This window comes from Oncorhynchus nerka, linkage group LG28 (genome assembly GCF_034236695.1).
Source record: "Oncorhynchus nerka isolate Pitt River linkage group LG28, Oner_Uvic_2.0, whole genome shotgun sequence".
In the NCBI taxonomy this organism is placed as follows: Eukaryota; Metazoa; Chordata; class Actinopteri; order Salmoniformes; family Salmonidae; genus Oncorhynchus; species Oncorhynchus nerka.
In genome coordinates this window covers 53,257,578-53,284,464 of record NC_088423.1, presented here as the reverse complement: position 1 = coordinate 53,284,464, position 26,887 = coordinate 53,257,578, and the positions used below count along the sequence as shown (strand labels likewise).

Here is a 26,887-nt window from a genome sequence, read left to right as displayed (position 1 = left end):
CCATTATGCCACCATAATGGCACCGACTCTGGGAGTGTGGTGCCTGGAAAACAATCTCACACTCAAGGTCAACAAAACAAATGAGATGATCGTGACTTCAGGAAACAGCAGAGGGTGCACACCACTATCTACATCGACGGGACCGCAGTGGAGAAGGTGGAAAGCTTCAAGTTCCTTGGCGTACACTTCACTGACAAACTGAAATGGACCACCCACAAAGACAGTGTGGTGAAGAAGGCGCAAACAGAGCCTCTTCAACCTCAGGAGGCTGAAGAAATCTGGCTTGTCACCTAAAACCCTCACAAATTTTACAGATGCACAATTGAAAGCATCCTGTCGGGCTGTATCACCGACTGGTACGACAATTGCACCGCCCTCAACTGCAAAGCTCTCCGGGGGAAAACTACCTGCTCTCCAGGACACCTACAGGACCTGATGTCACAGGAAGGCCAAAAAGATCAAGGAGGTCAACCACCAGAGCCACTGCTTGTTCACCCCACTATCATCCAGAAGGAGAGGTCAGTACAGGTGCATCAAAGCTGGGACAGAGAGACTGAAAAACAGCTTCTATATCAAGGCCAATAGACTGTTAAACAGCCATCACTAGCACATTAGAGGCTGCTGCCTATAGGCATAGACTAGGAATCACTAGTCACTTTAATAATGTTTACATATCTGGCATTACTCATATCATATGTGTACATTGTTTTTCTATACTATTCTACTGTATCTTAGTCCATTCCGTTCTGACATCGCTCGTCCATGTGTATATAGTCTTAGTTCATTTCTACTTAGGTTTGTGTGTATTGGGTATAGTGGCAGATTTAGGCATAGGGCATGGGCAGCCGCCCAGGGTGGCATCTTGCCGGGGGTGCCACACACAAAACATTTTAAAAATAAAAATGATAATATTCCGAATGGTGACATATGTGCAATCTATTTTCTATCGCTCATTTGCACGTCACGTCCATGATATCATGATATCATATCATATAATGAAAAAAGTTGTGCAATTTAGTTTGTGTGTTTCTTGTTTGAAGTGCAATAGTGTAATAAATCAGGTTCTCTTCTTTATAAGTGTGTTATTCTTATTTGTGTGATATAGGATTTGTGCAAATTAGTTTTATTTGTATGTTTTTGTTAGCAATAGGGTAATCATTTGATTCTTTTTTTATTTGTATATATATACTACAATTTGTTTCTATTTATCTTTGTTACTTTTTAATATTTACAGTTGAAGTCGGAAGTTTACATACACCTTAGCCAAATACATTTAAACTCAGTTTTTCACAATTCCTGACATTTAATCCTGGTAAACATTCCCTGTTTTAGGTCAGTTAGGATCTTTATTTTAAGAATGTAACATGTCAGAATAATAGTTGAGGGAATGATTTATTTCATATTTTTTGGAGCAGTGGCTTCTTCCTTGCTGAGCGACCTTTCAGGTTATGTCGATATAGGACTCATTTTACTGTGGATATAGATACTCTGTACCGGTTTCCTCCAGCATCTTCACAAGGTCCTTTTCTGTTGTTCTGGGATTGATTTGCACTTTTCGCACCAAAGTACGTTCATCTCTAGGAGACAGAACGCGTCTCCTTCCTGAGTGGTATGACGGCTGCGTGGTCCCGTGGTGTTTATATTTGCGTACTATTGTTTGTACAGATGAACGTGGTACCTTCAGGCGTTTGGAAATTGCTCCCAAGGATGAACCAGACTTGTGGAGGTCTACAATTTTGGCTTATTTATTTTGATTTTCCCATGATGTCAAGCAAATAGGCACTGAGTTTGAAGGTAGGTCTTAAAATACATCCACAGGTACACCTCCAATTGATTCAAATGATGTCAATTAGCCTATCAGAAGCTTCTAAAGCCACGACATCATTTTCTGGAATTTTCCAAGCTGTTGAAAGGCACAGACAATTTAGTGTATGTAAACTTCTGACCCACTGGAATTGTGATACAGTGAATTATAAGTGAAATAATCTGTCTGTAAACAATTGTTGGAAAGATTACTTGTGTCATACACATAGTAGATGTCCTAACTGACTTGCCAAAACTATAGATTGTTAACAAGACATTTGTGGAGCATTTTAAATGACTCCAACCTAAGTGTATGTAAACTTCCGAGTCTTATTTTTGTTTATATTTTTATATACTTCCAGTTATATTCCCCATGCATGGTCAGAGCTAGAAGCACAAGCTTTTCGCTACATCCACAATAACATCTGCTAATCACGTGTATGTGACCAATAACATTTTATTTGAGGTAAAGCATGGGAAGTTTGCAAAGATTTTCGTAACACTTTGATTCCGGTCCAGAGATTTCTGATAGAGGAAACTCGCCTTGCCAGGGAGTCATAAATGAAATCCACACACACACACTTCCATCTTTTGAGAACGTGTGTACGAGTCCGCGTGCGTGCGTGCGTTCGCGCGTGTGTGGGGGAGGGGTAGTTTGTTCATCCTCAAACACTCCCACTTTCCCTTTCCTCCTCTGCAGCGTGCCTTGTATGCACGGTGTATAACTTCAACACTCCGACACACACTTTCACAGTGCGATCTGGACTCTACATTGAACAGATTATCGGACCGGTATCGTTAATCATGGATTTGAAATACTTTGCGGTTATGGTTGTGCTCGCTGTGGCGACATACGCTCCTTTCTCACAAGGTAGGCTACAGTGCATGAGTTTAGCTATTATTTGTTATTCGTTATTAACATAAAGCATTCATGTAATTGTCTGGATATGTTTTATGCCCCCGTGGGGTGGTTCGCTGTGTGCCCGAGGCGCTGCATGTTAAAAGGTTGTTCTAGTGAGATGCACCTGATCATTTTTTGTCATTCTACTGTTTATGCCACTATCAGATATACATTAGTCACTCGTAATTAAAATAATCTATGCTGTTTGATTTGTATTGGCCCTAGCCTAAACAATTGTCTGATCGCGGTGCAATTAAATATAGTGTAAACTATTTTATAGAATGTATTACTTCTGTTTTGAATAATTGAAAGAGTGGGATCACCAACAACCAACATGCTTTATTTGATTATTGAAAGTCTAGTTCCTATGTTCACTTTGCTATAGCCTATGCACATAATTGTATTTTCAACTAAACCCTTCGAATGGCTCTTTGAATTTCCCCTCTGAATATCATATATTTCCAGCTATATTCCCCATGAGCAGCAATAACAAGTGGCATAGCGCATGTATAGCCTACCCGTCGTGCGTAAAGCAACCCCACCAGGGCACTAGAACTCTAGCATTGTGTGCATATAGGCTGTCTGTAGCGCAGCAGACCTCAGTCGGATTGCTGATTAATATGTTTATTTGTCCTCCCTTTTGTTACCATTTAATTACCCTCAAATTATCCTCCAACACAAAGCCAGTGCGATAGCGGTGCTGGCGACATCACTCAGCCGGGTAGATGGCTCTCTACTGCGGCCTCTTTCTCTTGGTAATGCGGCTGGTTCAGGTGTCGCGTCATTACAATGACCTCAGGGTACTTCTTTTGTGGACGGAGAGGGTTAATCCAGGTTGTTATCACCTCACCTGATGACCGTTAAGCACCGGGGCTATAGTGAGAATTTGAGGGTTGAAACTGAAACTTGAAACGTTTTGGTGCAATAGCAGAACTACATAAAACATTATTTAATTGCATTTGGCTATCTTTCCCTGGAGCTGCTCTATACAATTAGTTGCGTCTCTTTTAATAAAGATAATCTATTAAACAGGCTGCAAGTATGCAAATAACCCGAGATTGTATCTGGACAGGCAACGTGATCTCACCAATTTCGAGTAAAATCATGCAAGAACTATTGCAAAATATTGTGCATTTTTGTGAGATCTCATTCACGACACATGCGCCTCGAACAACCAACATGCACGAAATGCTGCAATAGGCCTACGTTTTGCACAATTTCACGGAAAATATGTGTGAGATTTAGGGACAGGATATAGCCTACTAAACCCTTTTCAAAAAATGTCTGAAGGCTGTCATTTGCCAGGGCTGCGTAAGGTGATCACACATAAAATTATTTTTTAATGAATGGTTTATACAAATGTCAATTCAATAGAGAATTGAGTCAGAAAAACAATGGTCCAAACCCCATCTACCATATACAATGAGAATACAACACATTAACAACACCTGCTCTTTCCATGATACAGACAGACCAGGTGAATCCAGATGTCACCTCTTAAAATCCACTTCAATCAGTGTAGATGCATTTTTTAAGCCTTGAGACAATTGAGATATGGATTGAGTTTATGTACCATTCAGAGGGTAAATGGGGAAGACAAAATATTTAAGTGCCTTTGAAAGGGGTAATTATTTCTGTGTTTCTTCCTCCAATATGATAATGAGGGGGTGTCAAGCAAATGTATGTGGATGGAATCTAACACACCATTGGTTGATCAATGCCACGGCACGTTACTCGATTGCATTTGCCTGGGCTGCGTTCAGTATTACAGAATGGTGTTCAAAGTTTAAAGGCCATGTTTCACATTAGCACCCCCTCTCCATCCCGCCAAACAATAATGTGTAGCGTATAGCTATGTCTCAATATGATATATCCCTTTTTTGGGGGGGATAGCAGATAAAATCTGTATGTTGCTGTGCCGCACGTGCACAATAAAAACACACAAAAACAACAAATGGAACATTGTCCTTGCTTGATGTTTATTTATTTATTTCACCTTTATTTAACCAGGTAGGCAAGTTGAGAACAAGTTCTCATTTACAATTGCGACCTGGCCAAGATAAAGCAACGCAGTTCGACAGATACAACGACACAGAGTTACACATGGAGTAAAACAAACATACAGTCAATAATACAGTATAAATAAGTCTATATACAATGTGAGCAAATGAGGTGAGAAGGGAGGTAAAGGCAAAAAAGGCCATGGTGGCAAAGTAAATACAATATAGCAAGTAAAACACTGGAATGGTAGTTTTGCAATGGAATAATGTGCAAAGTAGAAATAAAAATAATGGGGTGCAAAGGAGCAAAATAAATAAATAAATTAAATACAGTTGGGAAAGAGGTAGTTGTTTGGGCTAAATTATAGGTGGGCTATGTACGGGTGCAGTAATCTGTGAGCTGCTCTGACAGTTGGTGCTTAAAGCTAGTGAGGGAGATAAGTGTTTCCAGTTTCAGAGATTTTTGTAGTTCGTTCCAGTCATTGGCAGCAGAGAACTGGAAGGAGAGGCGGCCAAAGAAAGAATTGGTTTTGGGGGTGACTAGAGAGATATACCTGCTGGAGCGTGTGCTACAGGTGGGAGATGCTATGGTGACCAGCGAGCTGAGATAAGGGGGGACTTTACCTAGCAGGGTCTTGTAGATGACATGGAGCCAGTGAGTTTGGCGACGAGTATGAAGCGAGGGCCAGCCAACGAGAGCGTACAGGTCGCAATGGTGGGTAGTATATGGGCTTTGGTGACAAAACGGATTGCACTGTGATAGACTGCATCCAATTTGTTGAGTAGGGTGTTGGAGGCTATTTTGTAAATGACATCGCCAAAGTCGAGGATGTAGAAACAGATCAACAGTTTTGGAACACTGAGCCATTGACTGCCTGCCTGCACTAGGTGGCTGTGTTACGAGTGGGCTGCTTTTGACAATAAGGCACCGGACTACAGCCATATCGTTTTAAACATAGAAGAAGATCAAGAGATGGGAGTGGTGGCCTACTCGTGTGGAGGCAAAAAAAGATGGTGGAAGCGGACAATGAAGTGGATTCTGAATCCAATGGCGGTAGAATCCAGGAGAATTGGAATATTGTCCAAAAGAATGGATGACGGAGCAAATTAGTGTACAGTGATGAGAATGTCCCTTTGTATCTAGAGGGAGTTAGGGTTTGGTAATGAGGAGCAGCTGAGCAGATTACCAGTCTTGAAGAAACCGTTTGAGATATCCAAACTGGTGGAGAGAGTGCTGGGTGAAGTCAAGGGTTTCAGGATCAGGCTTGTTTAGATTTTTGGTGCTTCTGCTGATCAGAAGGAACGTACGTTGCGTCTCACCCAATCTTCGGAACAAAGCACCCCTTATATCTGGCATTTCGAGGGAAGTTGATTTTGAAGAGATGAAAAATATTCCTGGAGTGATTGATGCACGCTGGATGAATCGTGTGGTGAATGGTGAAAAAGTGAAGAGTCGATCTGTTCTTTAGTTTTTTGATATGGAGTCTCTCCCTACTCAAGTGCAGTTGGATTATATAAAATACAGAGTCAGAACATTTATACCAAGACCAATGCAGTGTGATCATTGTAAAGTGTTTGCAGAAGCGAGATGCCGATATGTCCTACTTGTGGAAAAAATAATATCATGTGTTTTAAAAGTGAGGAAAATGTTGAAATTGTGGTGGGAACCATGAAGCTACATCTTTCAATTGCCCGACAAGGGTAAAAGAGAATTAGGTGGCCAAAGTCAGGGCTGTCCAGAGCATTTCACATGCAGCAGCTTTTGAACGGGTTGAGGATTTGAATGGCTCCTGAAGAGTCCATGGTGGTGGATAGGCCTTCACTGCAGGCTGCAGGGGCTGCCTTTCACCCGCAGTACCCTGACATTTTAAAGGTTAAGAAGGTGGGCTTTGTGTCCTTTATAGCTATGGTGATTAATGGCACTATCAAGCTAGAGAAGGTCCAGGAAGATAGACATCATTGTGGATGCAGCAGAGCGGTTCCTGGGACTGAAAGATTTATCAGCGGAAGAGTTACATGGAATATTGTCAGTAAAGCCTGAGAAGGGAGATATGGAGATTTGAAAGAAGGAAGAAGTAGAGTTTTGTGTTGGTTTTGCCAATGTACTCTTTTTATTTAGTTGGATTAAATTAGTTTCCCTATCACATATGGATTTTCTTTTACCTTGTTTTGGTTTTTCAACCTCTCCCGTTGGTGTCAGCAATACACCTTTTTGGGTTGTAGTCCGCCATAAAACCCACAGAAGAAGAAGAAGAAATGGGAGTATGCAAGAAGTAGTCGACCGGGATGTGCTAGAGGAATGTCCAGCTGGCCAGAAAAGCATGGTAAGCTAACGTTACTGAGTGATTATCAAGCTAGCTAGCTTGGTTACAACTGATAAAGTCGAGGTGGCTAGCTAGCTTAGTTTTACAGACAGACTCTCAGTTTTACAGTTAGCTAGATAAGGAACTAAACTGCAAGTATCATAAACCATTATTATCTAGCTAGCTACGGTAGATAAATATGTCAAATGTAAAGCAAGCAGAATTGTGGCATTTGTAAGAGGCAATACATGTTGGCTAGCTCACATTAGCTAGATAACCATATTAAGTATCCACTCTATTACTAAATAAGTTATAATTTAGTTAGCTAGCTACATTTGATCATTCTTGACATCATCCATCTTTGAAGCAGTTTGGCTGCAAAATTCAGTGCCAACAATGACCAACATCTAAGCTAGCAGCTAGCTAACTACAGTCAAATAAGGAGGAGCATGTTGTCATGATGGAATAAGTCACCTATGTGAAGCTAGCCACAATAAGGATTAGCCACAATAGTGACATTTGCTGTTGCAATTGTTAGTGAGAAGAGGCGCGGTGCCATAATATAAATAATATCTTAGCTAACGTAAACTCACCCCATTCCATACAAATGTGCGCAACCGCAACATTCAAACGAGGCTACAAAGAAAACTAATGGGACTGTAGCGACTGTGTTGACTTCAAAATCGGGGGTGTGAACTAGGTTTCTATTCAAGCGTTGATCGACATGGTAATGGCTCTATAGTATTGGAGAAAAGTTTTAAAAACTGACCCTCCGTTACATCGTGACGTGTGGTGTCGTAACGTACAGCACGCAAAAAGCAACTATTTCTGTCTTACAATCTCTCTCCACCAGGTATAGCACTTCTCTCATCGTTTAAAAAGAAGAAATGGACATTGACGGGGGTAAGGGGGATACCTAGTCATTTTCTTGCGTCATCATTGCATGCGATCATCATTCTCAAAGCCACTGTTTACTTCTAAGATCACTTTAGCACCGCCCTAAAAACCTGATTCAAATTTGACACAAACCTTCAAATAAGTATGTAATGACACATTATATAAACTCTTTATAGTGTTTTATTTACATTTTAGAGGCAATAAGGTGATAAGTTGGACAGATCGAGTGAAAAAAAAAAAAATTCCCACACAACATCTCTCCTTCTCACTATCACGCATTAGTTTCGCTACCCCACCCATCATTTTTAAAAAGACCCGACGGGGCTCATTGTCTTCTTGAATTATGCCGAAACGGGCAGCATGGGGGTCATGTAATTGATTCTGTTGGAAAGGGGAGAAATTGTGCTTTACAATGGTATTTGACATTACAGTTGATCTGGAAGTATTACGTTTTTGGGGCGCTAAAATAAGGTCAATTGTACAGACCAAGGCGATGTACAAAAGTGAGTGAGTTTGCGTTAGCTATAAATTCACATGTACGCCATGTCATTTGTCATAGCTGTTATCACAAATGGCATGTATACTTTTAATCAGATCTACTGTTGTCATTTAGAGACATGAATGTCAAGTAGGCAAACTGATGAATGAATCCTAAATACAGATAAAATGTTATTTTGTTAATCATGGCAGGGTTGTCAACTGATTTATTGGAGCCTGGTGGAGATAGATGCAAACCTACCAGCAGGACATTCCTCTGCATCCAGGTTGAGGCTTGCTACCAGCAGGAACATGGAGCACTCTGTGTCAGTGACTCATGATATTGTTTTCCTTTACATTACATGGAACTAGGGAGGAGGCCCTGGGCCAGTGGGAGGTCAGGGTTGAGGGCTGTCTCTCTTTCTAGCACTCACCTTTCTAGCACTCACCCTTATCCATCTCTCTCCAGGTGCTACAGAGACAGAATGGTCCAAGGACCTTCAAAGCCTTCTGACCAACTAACTGCGATCTCTCCAGAGTACAGAGAAGTAGTCTACACTCATATTAGTATACTCGATGCACTATGTAAACCTACTTCACTATGGCAGTTCTGCCTGTGTGATAACATAGCATATTATCAAGGGCCACTGGTTGGATTGGATTTACTGTACTCACGCCAAAACTCTTGCTCTCCCCTCTCTGTAAAAAGCTCCCAGACATTTGTCAAAACTAACATGTGTCCATCCCCCTATCCCCAGATGAGTCTGCTAGGCTATGGAACTTTAGAGCAGCACATCAAAAGACCTGCCACCCTGTTTTCAGCTATCTACAATATCAAGGCTTTCAAAGGATACATTTTGGGGATGAGTTTTGTATAAACACATTTTATTGTTGTTAGATTACAATACTACTTTTCATAGCATGTTCGTAATGTTGGGTCTTCACACTACCTTTGACTAACTTCTGTTGTAACTTAAACACAAAGACACTTGGAGCTTGTGTTTCAAAAAGTCTAAAGTAAATGCAACGCAAGTTCAGGGTGAATGCATTTTTATTCATGTACAGTGCATTCGGAAGGTAATCAGACCCCTTGACTTTTTCCACATTTTGTTACGTTACAGCCTTATTCTGAAATTGATTACATTTTTTTTCATCATCAAAACAACACCCCATAATGATAAAGCAAATTTCTAACAAACTTAATTATCACGTTTACATAAGCATTCAGACCCTTTACTCAGTACTGTGTTTTTGGCAGTGATTACCGTCTTGTCTTCTTGTGTATGACACAACGACCTTGGTAAACCTGTATTTGGGGACTTTCTCCCATTATTCTCTGCAGATTCTCTCAAGCTCTGTCAGGTTGGATGGTGACTGTCGCTGCACAGCTATTTTCAGCAATCTCCAGATATGTTCAATCAGGTTCAAGTCTGTGCCTCTCAAGGGCATACAGAAACTCCCGAAGCCACTTCTGTGTTGTCTTGGCTGTGTGTTTAGGGTCCTTGTCCTGTTGGAAGGTAAAACCTTCGCCCCAGTCTGAGGTCCTGAACGCTCTGGGGCAGGTTTTCATCAAGGATCTCTCTGTACTTTGCACCGTTCATCTTTCCCTCGATCCTGACTAGTCTCCCAGTCCCTGCTGCTGAAAAACATACCCACAGCATGATGCTGCCACCACCATGCTTCACTGTAAGGATGGTGCAAGGTTTCATCCAGACATGACGCTTGGCATTCAGGCCAAAGCATTCAATATTGGTTTCATCAGACCAGAGAATCTTGTTTCTCAGTCCTTTAGGTGCCTTTTGACAAACTCCAAGTGGACAGTCGTGCCTTTTACTGAGGAGTGGCTTACGTCTGGCCGCTCTACCATAAACGCCTGATTGGTGGAGTGCTGCAGGTGGAGTGCTGGTTGTCCTTCTGGAAGGTTCTTCCATCTCCACAGAGGAATTTCCCTGACCAAGACCCTTTCCCTCGGTTGCACAGTTTGGCCAGCTTTAGGAAGAGTATTGGTGGTTCCAAACTTCTTCCATTTAAATATGATGGAGGCCACTGTGTTCTGGGGGACCTTCAATTCTACAGACATTTTTTGGTACCGTTCCTCAGATCTATACTTCGATACAATCCTGTCTTCGAGCTCTGACAATTCCTTTGACCACATGGCTTTGTTTTTGCTATGACATGCACTGTCAACTGTTGGACATGTGTGTGCCTTTCATAATCATGTCCAATCAATTGCATTTACCACAGGTGGACTCCAATCAAGCTGTAGAAACATCTCAAGGTTGATCAATGGAAACAGGATGCACCTGAGCTCAATTTCAAGTCTCATATCAAAGGGTTTGAATATCTATGTATATAAGGTATTTTGTTTTTTAATTTTTTAATACATTTGCAAAAATTTCTAAAAACCTGTTTTCATTTTGCCATTATTTGGTACTGTGTTGATTGATAAGGGACAAAAATATCTAATCAATTTTAGAATAAGACTAACGTAACAAAAGGTGAATAAATTCAAGCAGTCTGAATACTTTCGAAATTTACTGTATATCAGATACATCACACAGGTGTGTCAACTAAAATATATATCCCAGACAAGATTGAAGAATGGGGCAAGTAGACAAAGTGAATAGAAGTCAGTGATTGTGTCTGTAGCAGTTCATATGAATTTGAGTGGCTACATATAATAAACTCAGCAAAAAAGAAAACGTCCTCTCGCTGTCAATTGCGTTTATTTTCAGAAAACTTAACATGTGTAAATATTTGTATGAACATAAGAGTCAACAACTGAGAGAAACTGAACAAGTTCCACAGACATGTGACGAACAGAACTGAAATGTGTCCCTGAACAAAGGGGAATCAAAATCAAAAGTAAGTCAGAATCTGGTGTGGCCACCAGCTGAATTAAGTACTGCAGTGCATCTCCTCCTCACGCACTGCACCAGATTTGCCAGTTCTTGCTGTGAGATGTTACCCCACTCTTCTACCAAGGCACCTGCAAGGTCCAGACATTTCTGGGGGGAATGGCCCTAGCCCCCACCCTCCGATCCAACAGGTCCCAGACGTGCTCAATGAACACTGACATTCCTGTCTTGCAGGAAGTCATGCACAGAATGAGCAGTATGGCTGGTGGCATTGTCATGCTGGAGGGTCATGTCAGGATGAGCCTGCAGGAAGTGTACCACATGAGGGAGTAGGATGTCTTCCCTGTAACACACAGTGTTGAGATTGCCTGCAATGACAACAAGCTTAGTCCGATGATGCTGTGACACACCGTCCCAGACCATGACGGATCCGCCACCTCCAATCCCGCTCCAGAGTACAGGCCTCAGTGTAACGCTCATTCCTTCAACGATAAACGCGAATCCAACCATCACCTCCGATGAGACAAAACCGCGACTTGTCAGTGAAGAGCACTTTTTGCCAGTCCTGTCTGGTCCAGTGACGGTGGGTTTGTGCCCATAGGCGATGTTGTTGCCGGTGATGTCTGGTGAGGACCTGCCTTACAACAGGCCTACAAGCCCTCAGTCCAGCCTCTCTCAGTCTGAGCACTGATGGAGGGATTGTGCGTTCCTGATGTAACTCGGGCAGTTGTTGTTGCCATCCTGTACCTGTCCTGCAGATGTGATGTTCGGACGTACCGATCCTGTGCAATTGTTGTTACACGTGGTCTGCCACTGCGAGGACGATCAGCTGTCCGTCCTGTCTCCCTGTAGCGCTGTCTTAGGCTTCTCACAGTACAGACATTACAATTTATTGCCCTGGCCACATCTGCAGTCCTCATGCCTCCTTGCAACATGCCTAAGGCACATTCACGCAGATGAGCAGGGACCCTGGGCATCTTTCTTTGTGTTTTTCAGAGTCAGTAGAAAGGCCTCTTTAGTGTCCTACGTTTTCATAACTGTGACCTTAATTGCCTACCATCTGTAAGCTGTGTCTTAAGGACCGTTCCACAAGTGTATGTTCATTAATTGTTTATGGTTCATTGAACATGCATGGAAAACAGTGAAGATCTGTGAAGTTATTTGGATTTTTACTAATTATCTTTGAAAGACAGGTTCCTGAAAAAGGGACATTTCTTTTTTTGCTGAGTTTCATGTTGACAGAATGGCAGCGAGACAGAGAGACTGATGCTGTACATCCCAGTAAGGCCCTTAGGCCACAGTCAGGCAGCTTGTAGATTTGTCACCTTCCAGGCCCACGTCACAGCATGTAGTGATAGGGAGATGACAATAAGTGTATTATATACCTTTCAACACAAAAGTCATTTTAGAATTTACTGCCCATGTTGCTGAACAATTCAACATTTAGTTAGTGTCATTTGCTTGGTTTCCATCCAATTAGTGACACATTTTCATCCAAATATTCAAAAATCTGCATAAAAACAATACATGCATTTTCCCACCGGAGATGTGTTTCCATCAAATTGACTTGTTGCAGATAAATGGCTGTGCATGATGATGTAGTGCACATAAAAATACATTGTGTTTAAATTCCCATATGCCGAAAAAAAAACACTAGTTAAATGAGTTTCCATCACATTTTCAACTCTGATAGTTTTCTCACAAAAAATGTTGCGTTACATAATGAGTGTGACCACTCTGGAATTGGCATGTGCTCTCTAGCCAACAACGCATTCTCACTAGTCATTATTCACGATGCAGTCAGGATTATCCATAATTATGGTAGCATCTACATTAGAAACATATTATATTCTTATTTACATTAAAATTGACTCATGACAATACATTATTTACCATTCATTTATATTACGCACAAAATAATCTGAAACACAACCGACACAAACAGCAAATGCACTCAACAAAGTCCTGCAATAAGTGTTATGAACTTAATATTTTGTAATCTTAACAGTTGTGTTCTGTGGGCGTAAATTGAGTTGGCTGATACCCCATTTCATGGACCCAAGATCCATAGGTAAGGCTGTACATTCATATTGCAATGTCCAATACGCACAAAAGACTGACAGGTGAGGTGATTTCCCATAGTCAAAGTCCTGCAATATGAGCTACAACGCAATATTTGTAAACTCTTCACAGTTGTGTTCTCTGGGTGTCACTGAGTAGGCTGATAACCCTTTTCATGGATCCATAGGTAAATAGGCTGAATAGTGAGGTGATTTCCCACAGTTAAAGTCCTAAAATAAGCACTACAATGCTAATATTTGTGTAAACTCTTCACAGTTGTGAATATTTAATGGATCCAAGATCTATTGGCAAGGTTGTACAATGCATGCAATACACCCCCATTATCTAGTCCAAATGTAGCATGATTCCACTATTTGTATCAGCGTCAATGAGGGACTTTTATTTTGAAGCGAACCACAAATTATACTATCGTGGCTATTCGTTATTGTGGCTAGCTTCACATAGCGGGTGCAAAAGCGACCGAAGCAACGTACCATTACATTGTTCAACCAATGGTGAGTTAGATACCACCCACAGACGTCTGATTGACACCCCCTCATTATCATATTGGAGCAAGAAAGCTTAAATGAATTAAAGTTTGAATAATTAGATATTGCAAAGAAGCTTTGTTTTAGTTATCTATTTATGTGTGCATTTCTTCATTTAATTCTAATTAAGGCAGGTTTGGTCCTCCATGGAGGGGGGGGGGCTTGTTAATATTAGGAAGGTGTTCCTAATGTGTGGTATACTCAGTGAATGGTTCAAAAGTTTCAGACGATATACTCTGAGAATTTAGCATGTTTGGAGTAAATGGAATGTCCATCACGGACATGATCAAAAAGTGGCCACTTCTCTATAGACCTCTGTGGCGCTGCTCCACGGCAGAACGCTGCTAACTTTTAAAATGTTTATTTTTTTATTGAACCTTTATTTAAGTAGGCAAATTAGACAGCTGCGCCACTTGGGAGCCCTTCGAATGTCAACAGACAAGCTATTGGCTGCAGGTTTTTTGATAGAAAAATACTGTTTTCAAAATGAAATCTGCAGAATACGAACATAGGGACTAAATATCTTTATTTACAAAGCAACAGACTGAATTTCAATATCCAACCTCCGCAAAGACGATATGTTCCTGTTTTCATTGTGTATTTCTGAGTCTTTCCCTTTAAATCGCCATAGAAATGGCCCCTCTCGGCGTATATTGATTGCCAATATAGCCAATGAAAGACAATGATCTGGAGATAAAAATGATGAGGTTATTAAGTTAATTTTGATTTGTCCATCCTGCGGAAATACCTCCAAATGGTACCATCTCCCAACCACAAATAATAGAAGAGATCCAAAAAATAGCGGCACTGTCTAAACTAGCATCGGTCACGTAAGGGATAATCAACAAGGGGCTATGCGTTCTATGGAAAATAATGAACGACGTGGAGGTTGTGTTCCACGACTCACTAGCGGAGTGGAACTGACCGTCCACGGAGTTGCATTATTTTCCAGAGAACGCATAGAGCCCCGAGTTGATTCTCTTTTATACAATGGTTATAATTGAAAACATTTGCCACTAGAAATGTGTTCATTTGCTCATAGAAATGTGTTGAACATCCACTGAAGTAGCTAGCAAGTTTAATAGATAGCTACATTAGTTGCCATGGTAACCAAACAGACATGCTAGTTTAGCCCGTTCAAATTCATAAAAGACATACCCTCAACCACTTAACCTTGCCTTATGCCATTGGGGGAATCCCCGCGGCCATATTTGTCGTTGGTCCAAATGATTAGCCAAGCAAGAGAAGTTTGCAACGTAAGCCCCCCAGCCCTCGTTTTTAATGGAGTTTGCGAGTATACAATTATGTTCACTTCAGACCTGAAACGCCCCATATTTCAATTCGCGATGATGGTTTTCCGCTAAGAAAAGTCAGTCAAAACTTAAAACCAACATTAATGTGGAGAAGTCAACATAATTTTTTTTTTAAGTAAGTTTAAAATTGAGCTACTCATGCACATGATGGCTCAAACACTTATCATTAAAGTAATGCTGTTTTTGTTCGGTTAACTTTTATAAATCGTCCCTGCCGCACGAGCATGCTTTTGCGGCACAGTCGATAGCGCGCCGGACCTTCGGGCTAGAAGGTCGATTGCGCTCCCCTGCTGTTTCATTACATTGGTGTCAGAAGTGATCGGACCTCGCATCCACGACAGTGCGTGTGCTTGGCCGGTGAGCGCCAAGCACACGTAGAGCCGCAAGCTAGCGCGAGGACGCGCTCTTTGAAAGGAGGGAATAGTGTAACGACTCTGGGTTTAGAAGCGCGGAAATCGTCCCTGCCGCACGAGCATGCTTTTGCGGCACAGTCGATAGCGCGCCGGACCTCGGGCTCGAAGGCCGATGGTTCGAGACTTGCTCCCTGCTGTTTCATTACAATATCATAATTTGTCAATTCCTTTAATGAAAACGTTTACAGCTCTCAATTTCAGGCAGATGGTTGTGAAAGCTACATTTGCCACATTCTGAATGATGTCCCTGTAATTGAGGATGATTTCCACTCAGTTTGCGATTCACCTGTGTCAATTGAAGAAATTAGAGAGCCTCTGAATTCAATGAAAAAAGGGAAATCACCTGGCCCTGATGGCCTGTCAGTTGAATTCTATAGACAGTTTTGGGAGTTACTAGAAGACTCTCTTTTCAATATGATTCAAGATTGCATTAAAAATGGGGAAATGGTCTCCACTATGAAACAGGACCTTATTTCATTGATTCCGAAGCCCGATAAAGACCTTTCTCTCATTGACAATTGGAGACTAATTACTTTATTAAATGTTGATTACAAATTGATTGCTCTGGTTTATGCCAAAATATTAAAGAAAGGAATAGATACCATTATAAATGAGACTCAAACAGGATTTATGAAGGGCCATCCCATAAGCTCTAACATTTGTTTAGTCTTGGACCTTATAAATTATTCAGATGCAATTGACTCAGATGCGGTTGTACTATTTTTGTACTTCTGTAAAGCCTTTGACACAATTGAACATGAATTTCTCTTTAGGTCTCTTAAACTTTTTAGATTTGGTGAAAATGTTATTAAAGTATTTTGCATGTTTTACAAATATATAAATAGTTCTGTGCTACTAAACCTCAATACTTCCAAAATATTCAGTATCATCAGAAGTGTATGACAGGGATGCCCAATTTCGCCATTTCATTTTTATTCATTTTGGTTGTGGAACTTCTATCTCTAGATATTCTGAATAATGCAAATTTGTATGGCTTAACCATTTTTAACAAAGAAATCAAAATCTCCCAACTAGCTGATTATACTACTCTTTTCTTAAGAGACAAAGACCAGGTCGCACATGCCCTTAATGCTATAACTGCATTTTCTATTGCATCAGGATTAATGCTGAATGTTTCTAAATGTGAAATCTTATGTTTATTTGACTCTGATGATAAAAATAGAAAATATTCCTGTAAAGGACTGTGTTAAATATTTAGCAATACATCTATCAAAAAACCACTTAGTCAGACAACATTTGAATTTCTCTCCTAAAATTGAGAGAACTAAAAATATATTTAATAATTGGCTACAAAGATATCTTTCTATACTTGGGAGAGTACTTCTGTCCAAGGCAGAGAGACTGTCTCGTTTTTGGTATTTCATTCCAAATAATGTGTTTAATAAATTGGGAGGTCTTCAATTTTTACTGAAATGTAATTATATTCCCAAAAGATTACCTGCTAAATTGGCTAGGTTTCACTAACAAGCTTTAATGGACTGGAAAATAGGTTTCCTGCACATTTTTTCCCCACATAAAGCTCTTTTGTGGAATAATTCAGACATAACTGTAAGGAATAAGTCATTGTTCTACCCCAGCTGGCATGAGAGGAATATTGACTTTGTTCTTGATATTTTCGACAACAAGGGTAATATTCTCACATATGAACCATTTATAACATTGAAAGAGTTCCAATACCTTTCAGAGAGTTTATTTCTGTGATCAAAGCCGTTCCCAGTGGTCTAACTACACTTAATTTTGGGAATGATCACAAAGTTTATCCAGAACTCAGATTGGAAGGCGTGAGATCTTGATGTAATAAATATATAAGACAAATTCTTCATTCACAAACCAAATTTACACCGAGAGGAAAGTTTTTCTGGAACATGCTTATTCCTGACATAGTCTGGAAAAATGCATGGTTAAGGCCTTACAAATACTGTATACCAAACAAAGTTAAGGAAGTGCACTGCAAAATTTTACATAAGATATATCCATGTAATTCTATGATATTAACCCTAGTGAATAACAACAAGAATAACATTTTCCTAAATCATTACAATAAGATTTTTTCAGAATGATTACAATTGCATTAGAATTGTTTTTTATTTTATGTATCTTTTTGTTTGTTTATTTCCAGTATTTACATCGTTAATACCTGCGTTCTGTTTTGTATGATGTAAGAATGTAAACTGTTGATCTGTATTTTTTTATATTTTTTTTATATGATATATATTTTTTAACTCGTCAGACGTCCTGATGTCATCAGAAGTGCCCATTTAATTTGAGGGTTGACGGGAGAGGGTGTGTATTTTAAGTGGTTGGAATGCAGTCCTAGTTTGCTATTATGAAAATCAAATTCAACAATGCCAATCATGTTTTTAATTCGACTTTAGCTTTAAAAAGCAGCTCAAACAAACCATGTAAGAATTAACTACAGCCTTTGCTATCATGCTGATGTACTGTTCATTATAGGGAAATAATGCACGCTCTAGAATACACTTCAAGCCAATCAGGAATTAGTATTCAACAATGCCATGGAAAGCAAATTAACGTTCTTATTTCATCAACAACTGTCAAGTACATGTATATTATGGTTATAATATTGTAGAGAACAATCTAATGATTCATTCAATGTGATTTATAATGACACAGGGCAAAAGAAAACAATGTTTTGACATTACTTTCATAATATCCCTATTGAATTACCTAGTTTTTCTCTTCATTCTAGAGCAGTGAACGCCCTAAACACTGATCTTAATGTGGTATGAAATTGAATTAGGACTAGACCTACTCTCATTAAACGACCTTTTAAATTCAGAAATGTTCAACAAATAATGGGCTATTTCAGCCTATTTATCACAAAATGTTTATTTGTTGTTTAGTAAATTATCGACTTTGTATTTCTAATCACAAATCTAAATGTCCTTGTCAAGAAAATGGTATGATTAACCACAGAACAGTAGCCTACTGTCGGTCTGATATTGGGACATTCTGTTAAATGATTTCAAACATCCACCGCATCACCAAGTTAAAGAAAATACAAAGCTTACCAAACAACATGATTTACTAAACAAACACACTCACTGCATAATATACATGTGTGAGAGAGAAAGTAAGAAAGTGAGGGGTTTAGTAGTATAATATTAACATTCTCCATGTTCAACTTGACAGTGGGGGTACTCATGTTGCCTTGCTCATCTCTGACAGTATTATTTGACTAGGCCTTGGGTTCTCTCCTGTTGTCTGAGACAATGAGTGGTTGTATTCATATTCTCCACTTATCTCTTACTGTAGATGTTTCTCATTGACTTAAGCAGTTGCTTAGGGCCCCCAGCTGCTAGGGACCCCCTGACAAATATATATATATATATATTTGTACAGTACCAGTCAAAAGTTTGGACACACCTGCTCATTCCAGGATTTTTCTTTATTTTTACTATTTTCTACATTGTAGAATAATATTGAAGACATCCAAAACTATGAAATAACACATGCAAAGGAGATTTTGGATGCCCAAAAGTGAGTTAATCTGCGACTTCCTTGCATTATATATATGTCGGTGTTCAGGCCAAAGTCAATAGCATTGCTTTGGTGGTTATCGTAACAAAGGTATGCAACCCATTCATTTCGCATCGGCGCTGCTTCAACAGCTTCTTTATCTGTACCTGCATACACACTGAAGATCATGGGGCGTTGGTCATCTGCTTCCTGCGAACGCTATTTTAGATTAAATGCAAATGAGATTTTGGATGCCCATGAGTGTTCATCTGCGAGTTCCATGCATCATATATAGTACCAGTCAAAAGTATGGAGACACCTACTTTTTCCAGGGTATTTATTTATTTTGACTATTTTCTACATTGTAGAATAATAGTGAAGACATTCAAACTATGAAATAACATATGTGGAATCATGTAGTAATTAAAAAGTGTTCAACAAATCAAAATATATTTCATATTTGAGATTTGTTAAAGTAGCCACCCTTTACCTTGATGACAGCTTTGCACAATTTTGGAATTCTCTCAACCAGCTTCACATGGAATGCTTTTCCAACAGTCTTGAAGGCGTTCTCACATATGCTGAGCACTTGTTGGCTGCTTTTCCTTTACTCTGCAGTCCAACTCATCCCAAACCATCTCAAATGAGTCGAGGTTGCGTGTTGCGTGTTAGAATAGTAGAATACGCAAGGTGCAAGTTTCAAATTTGGTTCGGCATTAGCAGTTTGTCTCTTGTTATGTCAGTCACTGACCGTCACTCAATTAGCCATGCCAGCTATATTTTTGGGGATTGGTAAGTTAGTCTAGCCAGTTATCGAAACGAGCATGCTGGGCATGTGCCCAGGGGCCCTGACCTCCAGGAGGCCCCCTTTGGTAAATTTTTCTCACCCAGATATCATTAACATGGCATAAGTCTTGACAAAACGTGTAGAGTTGCAAGAAATTAGCTTTAAAACTAATTAACTTCTCTCCGTCCTGTGACAAAAATGTGTAGAATTGCAGAAAGTTTGCTTTAAAACTGCAACAATTTCTCTACTCGCCATGGCAAAATGTGTAGTTGAAGGATATTATATTCATTTTACTGTACATTACATTCATGTTCTCTGTTCAACCCCCTCCTCAGCTAAACCAATCAGTCTGGTGGAGAGGTGTTGGTGTCGTTCTACAGTTAACACCGTCCCCCAGCGTAACATCCGAGAACTGAAGTTCCTACACACACCCAACTGCCCCTTCCAAGTGATGTGAGTACCTCCCCAACACACACATGTACGGACGGACAAGATCACAGAACAACAAGCTTTCAGAGTCTCACTGCAAAATAGACATTTCTCCAAACGTCACATTTTGAAATTGCACCAAACATCAACATTTGAGGTGTTTATTGATACCGCAGTGCCTATCACTGGGATTGAACACATGACCTTTGAATCCAGCATCCGCCCATCTGCCAACCACAACACCCTAGCAAAAGCCAAGCCTACTTCATGATAGTAGTGCTCACCGTTGCCCCTAGTGGCCGGTTTGGACTTATTTGGTTTTACCTTTATTTCAACAGGGGAGTCCCATTGTGACCAATGTCTTGATTTAGGCATTGATTCTGACTTCGTTAAAGATGAAACATGCAGAAATTACGAAGCCATTTCCTGGTTGCTAAAATTCTAACAGTAAGCCTCCTTTCAGTTAATGTGACAAAAAAAGCAATCATTGTGTGGAGAATCAGTGTACCATCTTAACAGCTGTGAAATACATTTTCCATAACCAAAAATATTGTATTTTCAGCTGTTTGAAGTGGGTGTACAAAACCGACCGAAAGTAAAAGACGCAAAAATTTAACTTAAGCATGGGCAGCATAGAAATTGTCCTCATAGACCAGATCTACTGCTTCTTAGACTTGCTTTCAATGACTGATCTATAACTCACATTTCTATGTGAATTTGGTCTGGTCGCCATATTGCAGCTTTAAGTAAAACAGAAAGGCATTAATTCCGATTGGTTAACAGTCAGGCATTAATTCCATTTGGTTAGGGTTAAGGTTTGGGATAGGGTTAATTTTATTCAGGCATTCATTCTGATTGTTTATGTTCAGAAAAACAACTCCATTGTTTAGTTTAGCCATTAATTAAGACTGGCCTTGCAAAGTCCTTATGGATGGATGTACCGGTGGTCTAAGCAGCTGACTGCTCTTTTATAGACCCGGGTTCACCACAACACTTTTTAAATGTTGGCCGTAGTGGACAGATTTGACGCCAACTCCCGATATCCTGGGGTCTTACAAAAACTCTACATTTTGAAAAATCATGCACACACACACACACACACACACACACACACACACACACACACACACACACACACACACACACACACACACACACACACACACACACACACACACACACACAAGACCTTCTGGCTCTGAAACATTTCATACCATCAATCTCATGGAGCTGACAGCCAGTGAAAGGAGACGCACGCACACACACACACACACCACACACACTGCTGATGCCCATCTCATTGTCCATTCTGTACGTCATACACACATAATTAGACACATCCACAGGAAGCGTTATTGTGAAAAAGAGTGAGTGTGAGTGAGGGGGGTTGGGAATTGGATGCAGTTTTGTTTTTCTCTAAATATTTGGTCTGTGTTCTCACGCACTGGCTTTTCTCTAGCTCCTAACTCACAGGGTCTGGTACTGTTCAACATTATAAGATTAAGATCTCTTTATTTGCACACAAGGTCCAACTGAAATTGACTTCTGCTTCTAACCCAACCATCTGAAAGACACACATACATATACAGGTTTTTGGAGAGGTGCTGGGGTCTGCCACACTGGGCGCCCAGGGAACTTTTGTTGTGGGGGGGTTAAGTGCCGAGATCAAGGGGACAACATAGCAGTGCTGGCAACAATAACTGCAGTAACCCATGGGGTCACACTCAGATGATCAGAGAGGGGGGAAATTATTGTGGCCCTGGTGGAAAAAATGTATCAAAGTTCTGTCTGCACAGAGATGCTTGGGGAAATGGTCAAAATGGGGGACCAGCATGTGTGTGTTTCAAGGGAAGGGGGTGTATCTGAGCTCCATCAGCTAGGACTTGGCATTGGTTAATCAAATCTTCCCATACATGCTAAATGTTGCATGCCATCTCAATCAGCTACAAGCGTATATGCATTCGCACATCAAGTATTTTCTTGAGGTGGGCACGGGGATGGAACAACTGTTGAACTTGTTGAGCTTGTGGTTGTTTATGGGGGAAGGGTGGAGAGTGTGTATGAGTGTGTGTGTGTGTGTATGTATCCCACATCTGTTGCTATGGGGTAATGATGTTAGGGACAATATAGGATGAATCACAATAATTGTTTGCCAAAATAATAATTGCAATCCTGGTAACAAATCCTTCACATTAACTGCCTACATTATTACACATGTTATTAGTTAATTGTGGAAGTAAATTAAGATATGAAACATCTTTTAATATATATACAGAACCAGTGAAAAGTTTGGACACACCTAATCATTTAAGGGTTTTTCTTTATTTTTTACCATTTTCTACATTGTAGAATAATAGTGAAGATATCAACATTATGAAATAACACAGATAAAATCATGTAGAAAACACTTTTTTTTTAAACAAATCAAAATATATTTTATATTTGAGATTCTTGATGACAGCTTTGCACACTCTTGGCATTCCCTCAACCAGCTTCATGAGGTAGTCACCTGGAATACATTTCAATTAACAGGTGTGCCTTGTTAAAAGGTAATTTGTGGAATTTCTTTCCTTCTTAATGTGTTTGAGCCAATCAGTTGTGTTGTGACAAGGTAGAGGTGATAGAGAAGATAGTCTTATTTGGTAAAAGACCAAATCCATATTATGGCAAGAACAGCTCAAATAAGCAAAGAGAAACGACAGTCCATCATTACTTTAAAGGTCAGTCAATCTGGAAAATGTCAAAAACAATCAAGCACAATGATGAAACTAGCTCCCATGAGGACCGCCACAGTAAAGGAAGAGAGGGAAGTTAGAGTTACCAGTCTCAGAAATCGCAGCCTAAATAAATGCTTCACAGAGTTCAAGTAACAGACACATCTCAACATCAACTGTTCAGAGGAGACTGCGTGAATCAGGCCTTCATGGTTGAATTGCTGCAAAAAAACAGTACTAAGGGACACCAATAAGAAGAAGAGACTTGCTTTGGCTATGAAACACGAGCAATGGACATAAGACCGGTGGAAAAATGTCCATTGGTCTGATGAGTCCAAATTTGTGGTTCCAACCAAAGGCACACATAAACAGCATGGCTACCACAGCATTCTGCAGCGATACGCCATCCCATCTGGTTTGCGCTTAGAGGGACTACCATTTGTTTTTCAACAGGACAATGACCCAACACACCTCCAACCCAATTGAGATGGTTTGGGATGAGTTGGACTGCAGAGTGAAGGAAAAGCAGCCAACAAGTGCTCAGCATATGTGGGAACTCCTTCAAGACGGTTGGAAAATCATTCCAGGTGAAGCTGGTTGAGAAAATGCCAAGAATGTGCAAAGCTGTCATCAAGACAAAGGGTGGCTACTTTGAAGAATCTCAAATATAATAGAACACTTTCTTGGTTACTACAATTCATTACTACATATACTTCTCCCATGGGCAAAGAAACTCCAAAGGGGTGATGCTATTAATTAACAGTAATTTTAATCCGAATTTGCAAATTGTCCAAACAGATCCGCAAGGTAGATGGATTATTTTAAATATGTTATTGGACCATAAACAAACTATCACCCACATGCACTTAAGGAAATCATGAATATTGTGGATATATTAGAACTAGTGGATATATGGAGGCTTAAAAATCCTGACCTATTGAGATATACATGGTGGAAGCTCAATCAATCTAGTCGTCTTGACTACTTTCTTATGTCATTCTTGCTGGCACCAAAGTTTAGAAAGTGTTTATAGGGGACAGAATGCGGTCGGATCATCAAATAATTGGCATATACATTACTCTTACAGAATTTCCATGTCGGTGAGGATATTGGAAATGTAATCGAAGCTTATTGTTTTTAACTAGGACATAAGAATTCATTACTGACATTTTCCGACATAACATAGGAACAGCAGATCCCATTATTGTATAGGACACTTTTAAATGTGCCTTTACAGGCCATGCAATTCATTACTCATCTTTAAATATAGAGGCACAGAATAAGTTATGGAAAAAACTAAAATAAATGGGAACTTATCCAATATGATCAGGTCTAATGGGGCGGCAGGGTAGCCTAGTGGTTAGAGCGTTGGATTAGTAACCGAAAGGTTGCAAGTTCAAATCCCTGAGCTGACAAGGTACAAATCTGGTAACCCACTGTTCCTAGGCCTTCATTGAAAATAAGAATGAGTTTTTAACTGACTTGCCTAGTTAAATAAAGGTGAACAATTAATTATAAAATAAACCGAACTGGATGGGATATGGGGGGAAATGCAGCAAATCATTTTTTAATCTTCAACATAGAAATGCTACCAAAAATAATTTACTGAAACTTGTTACAAATGACAGTCCCCCATGATTCACCCAAAAATATTTTGAAAGAGAAAGCACAGTACTTTAAGTGTATGTTTTCATTTCAGTCTCCTCCATCTACCTCCTCCATCTACTAATCCACTAACCAAAGTTAATTGTATAAATTTTTTCAATTAATAATCTAAATTTAACAGCTAAACAGACTCATGTGAAGGCCAAACTACAGAGGAGGAACTTCTTGATGCAATTAAAGCTTTTAAGCCTGGGAAAACTCTAGGGTTGGATGGCATACCAGTTGAGGTACAGTGCCTTGCAAAAGTATTCATCTCCCTGAGCGTTTTTCCTATTTTGTTGCATTACAACCTGTAATTTAAATGGATTTTTATTTGGATTTCATGTAATGGACAAACACAAAATAGTCAAAATTGGTGAAGTGAAATAAAAAAAAGACTTGTTTCAAAAAATAAAAAACTGAAAAGTGGTGCGTGCATATGTATTCACCCCCTTTTCTATGAAGCCTCTAAATACGATCTGGTGCAACCAATTACCTTCAGAAGTCACATAATTAGTTAAATAAAGTCCTCCTGTGTGCAATCTAGGTGTCACATGATCTCAGTATATATACACCTGTTCTGAAAGGCATGCAATACAACTAAACAAGGGCCACCACCAAGCAAGCGGCACCATGATGTCCAAGGACCTCTCCAAACAGGTTGTGGAGAAGTACAGATCAGAGTTGGGTTATAAAAAATATCAGAAACTCTGAACATCATTAAATCTATTATACATTTTTTAAAGAATATGGCATCACAACAAATCTGCCAAGAGAGGGGCGCCCACCAAACTCACAGAACAGGCAAGGAGGGCATTCATCAGAGAGGCAACTGCAAATCTCCACATCGGAGATTGGAGTATCTGTCCATAGGACCACTTTAAGCTGTATACTCCACAGAGCTGGGCTTTACAGAAGAGTGTCCAGAAAAAAATAAGCAAACATGTTTAGTGTTTGCCAAAAGGCCTGTGAGAGACTCCCCAAACATATGGAAGGAGGTAATCTGGTCAGATGAAACTAAAATGGAGCTTTTTGGCCATCAAGGTAAACGCTATGTCTGGCGCAAACGGAACACCTCTCATCACCCTGAGATGACCATCCCCACAGTAAAGCATGCTGTGTGGATGTTTTCCATCGGCAGGGACTGGGAAACTGATCAAAATTGAAGTAATGATGGATGGCGCTAAATACAGGGAAATTCTTGAGGGAAACCTGTTTCAGTCTTCCAGAAATGTGAGACTGGGACAGAGGTTCACCTTCAAGCAGGACAATGACCCTAAGCATACTGCTAAAGCAACACTCAAGTGGTTTAATGGGAATCATTTAAATGTCTTGGAATGGCCTAGTCAAAGCCCAGACCTCAGTCCAATTGAGAATCTGTAGTATGACTTAAATATTGCTGTACACCAGCAGAACCCATTCAACTTGAAGAAGTTGGAGCAGTTTTGCCTTGAAGAAGGTGCAAAAATCCCAGTGGCTAGATGTGCCAAGCTTATGTGCCCCAAGAGACTAGCAGCTGTAATTGCTGTGAAAGGTGGCTCTACAAAGTATTGACTTTATTTTGCATCTTCAAAGTGGTAGGCATGTTGTGTAAGTCAAGTGATACAACCCCCCCCCCCCCCAAATCCATTTGAATTCCAGATTGTAAGGCAACAAAATAGGAAAAATTCCAATGGTGGTGAATACTTTCGCAAGCCACTGTATTCCAAACCTTTTTTGATATACTCAGAGGACAGTTATTAGCATGTTTTAACCACTCCTATAAAATTGTAGATAATTAGATACTCAACAAGTATACAGGTTGTCTACATGGATGATACATTGGAGATAATATAAGACAAGTACTGTAAACAATAGAACACTATTACAAATCTGGTATTTAATAGATGACATTGAAAAGGCTTTTGATAAAGTACGACTGGAATTCATATTACAGTGTGGCAAAAAAGTATTTAGTCAGCCACCAATTGTGCAAGTTCTCCCACTTAAAAAGATGAGAGAGGCCTGTAATTTTCATCATAGGTACACTTCAACTATGACAGACAAAATGAGAAAAGAAATTCTCCAGAAAATCACATTGTAGGATTTGTTATGAATTTATTAGCAAAATATGGTGGGTTAAAGTTATGTATAGTAACCCTAGGTCTAAAAGAGTAAATGATGGTTACTTCTCAGAACGTATTAAACTGTTAAGAGGAGTAAAACAAGGTTGTCCACTATCGGCATATATACATTTAT

The 26,887-nt window shown here is 39.9% G+C and overlaps 1 protein-coding gene across 2 annotated transcripts in view; it reads left to right on the top strand.

Annotated features, from left to right (window-relative positions):
• Positions 1 to 2,493: 2,493 nt before the first annotated feature.
• The window catches only part of LOC115113420 (stromal cell-derived factor 1-like), a 46,093-nt gene continuing 21,699 nt past the window's right edge, over positions 2,494 to 26,887 (top strand). For both annotated transcript variants that reach the window (XM_029641025.2, XM_029641024.2), the window contains exons 1-2: positions 2,494 to 2,674; positions 20,198 to 20,315. In XM_029641025.2, coding sequence (XP_029496885.1) covers positions 2,608 to 2,674; positions 20,198 to 20,315 — 185 coding nt within the window. In that variant the 5' untranslated portion in view covers positions 2,494 to 2,607. The remainder of the gene's footprint in view (positions 2,675 to 20,197; positions 20,316 to 26,887) is intronic.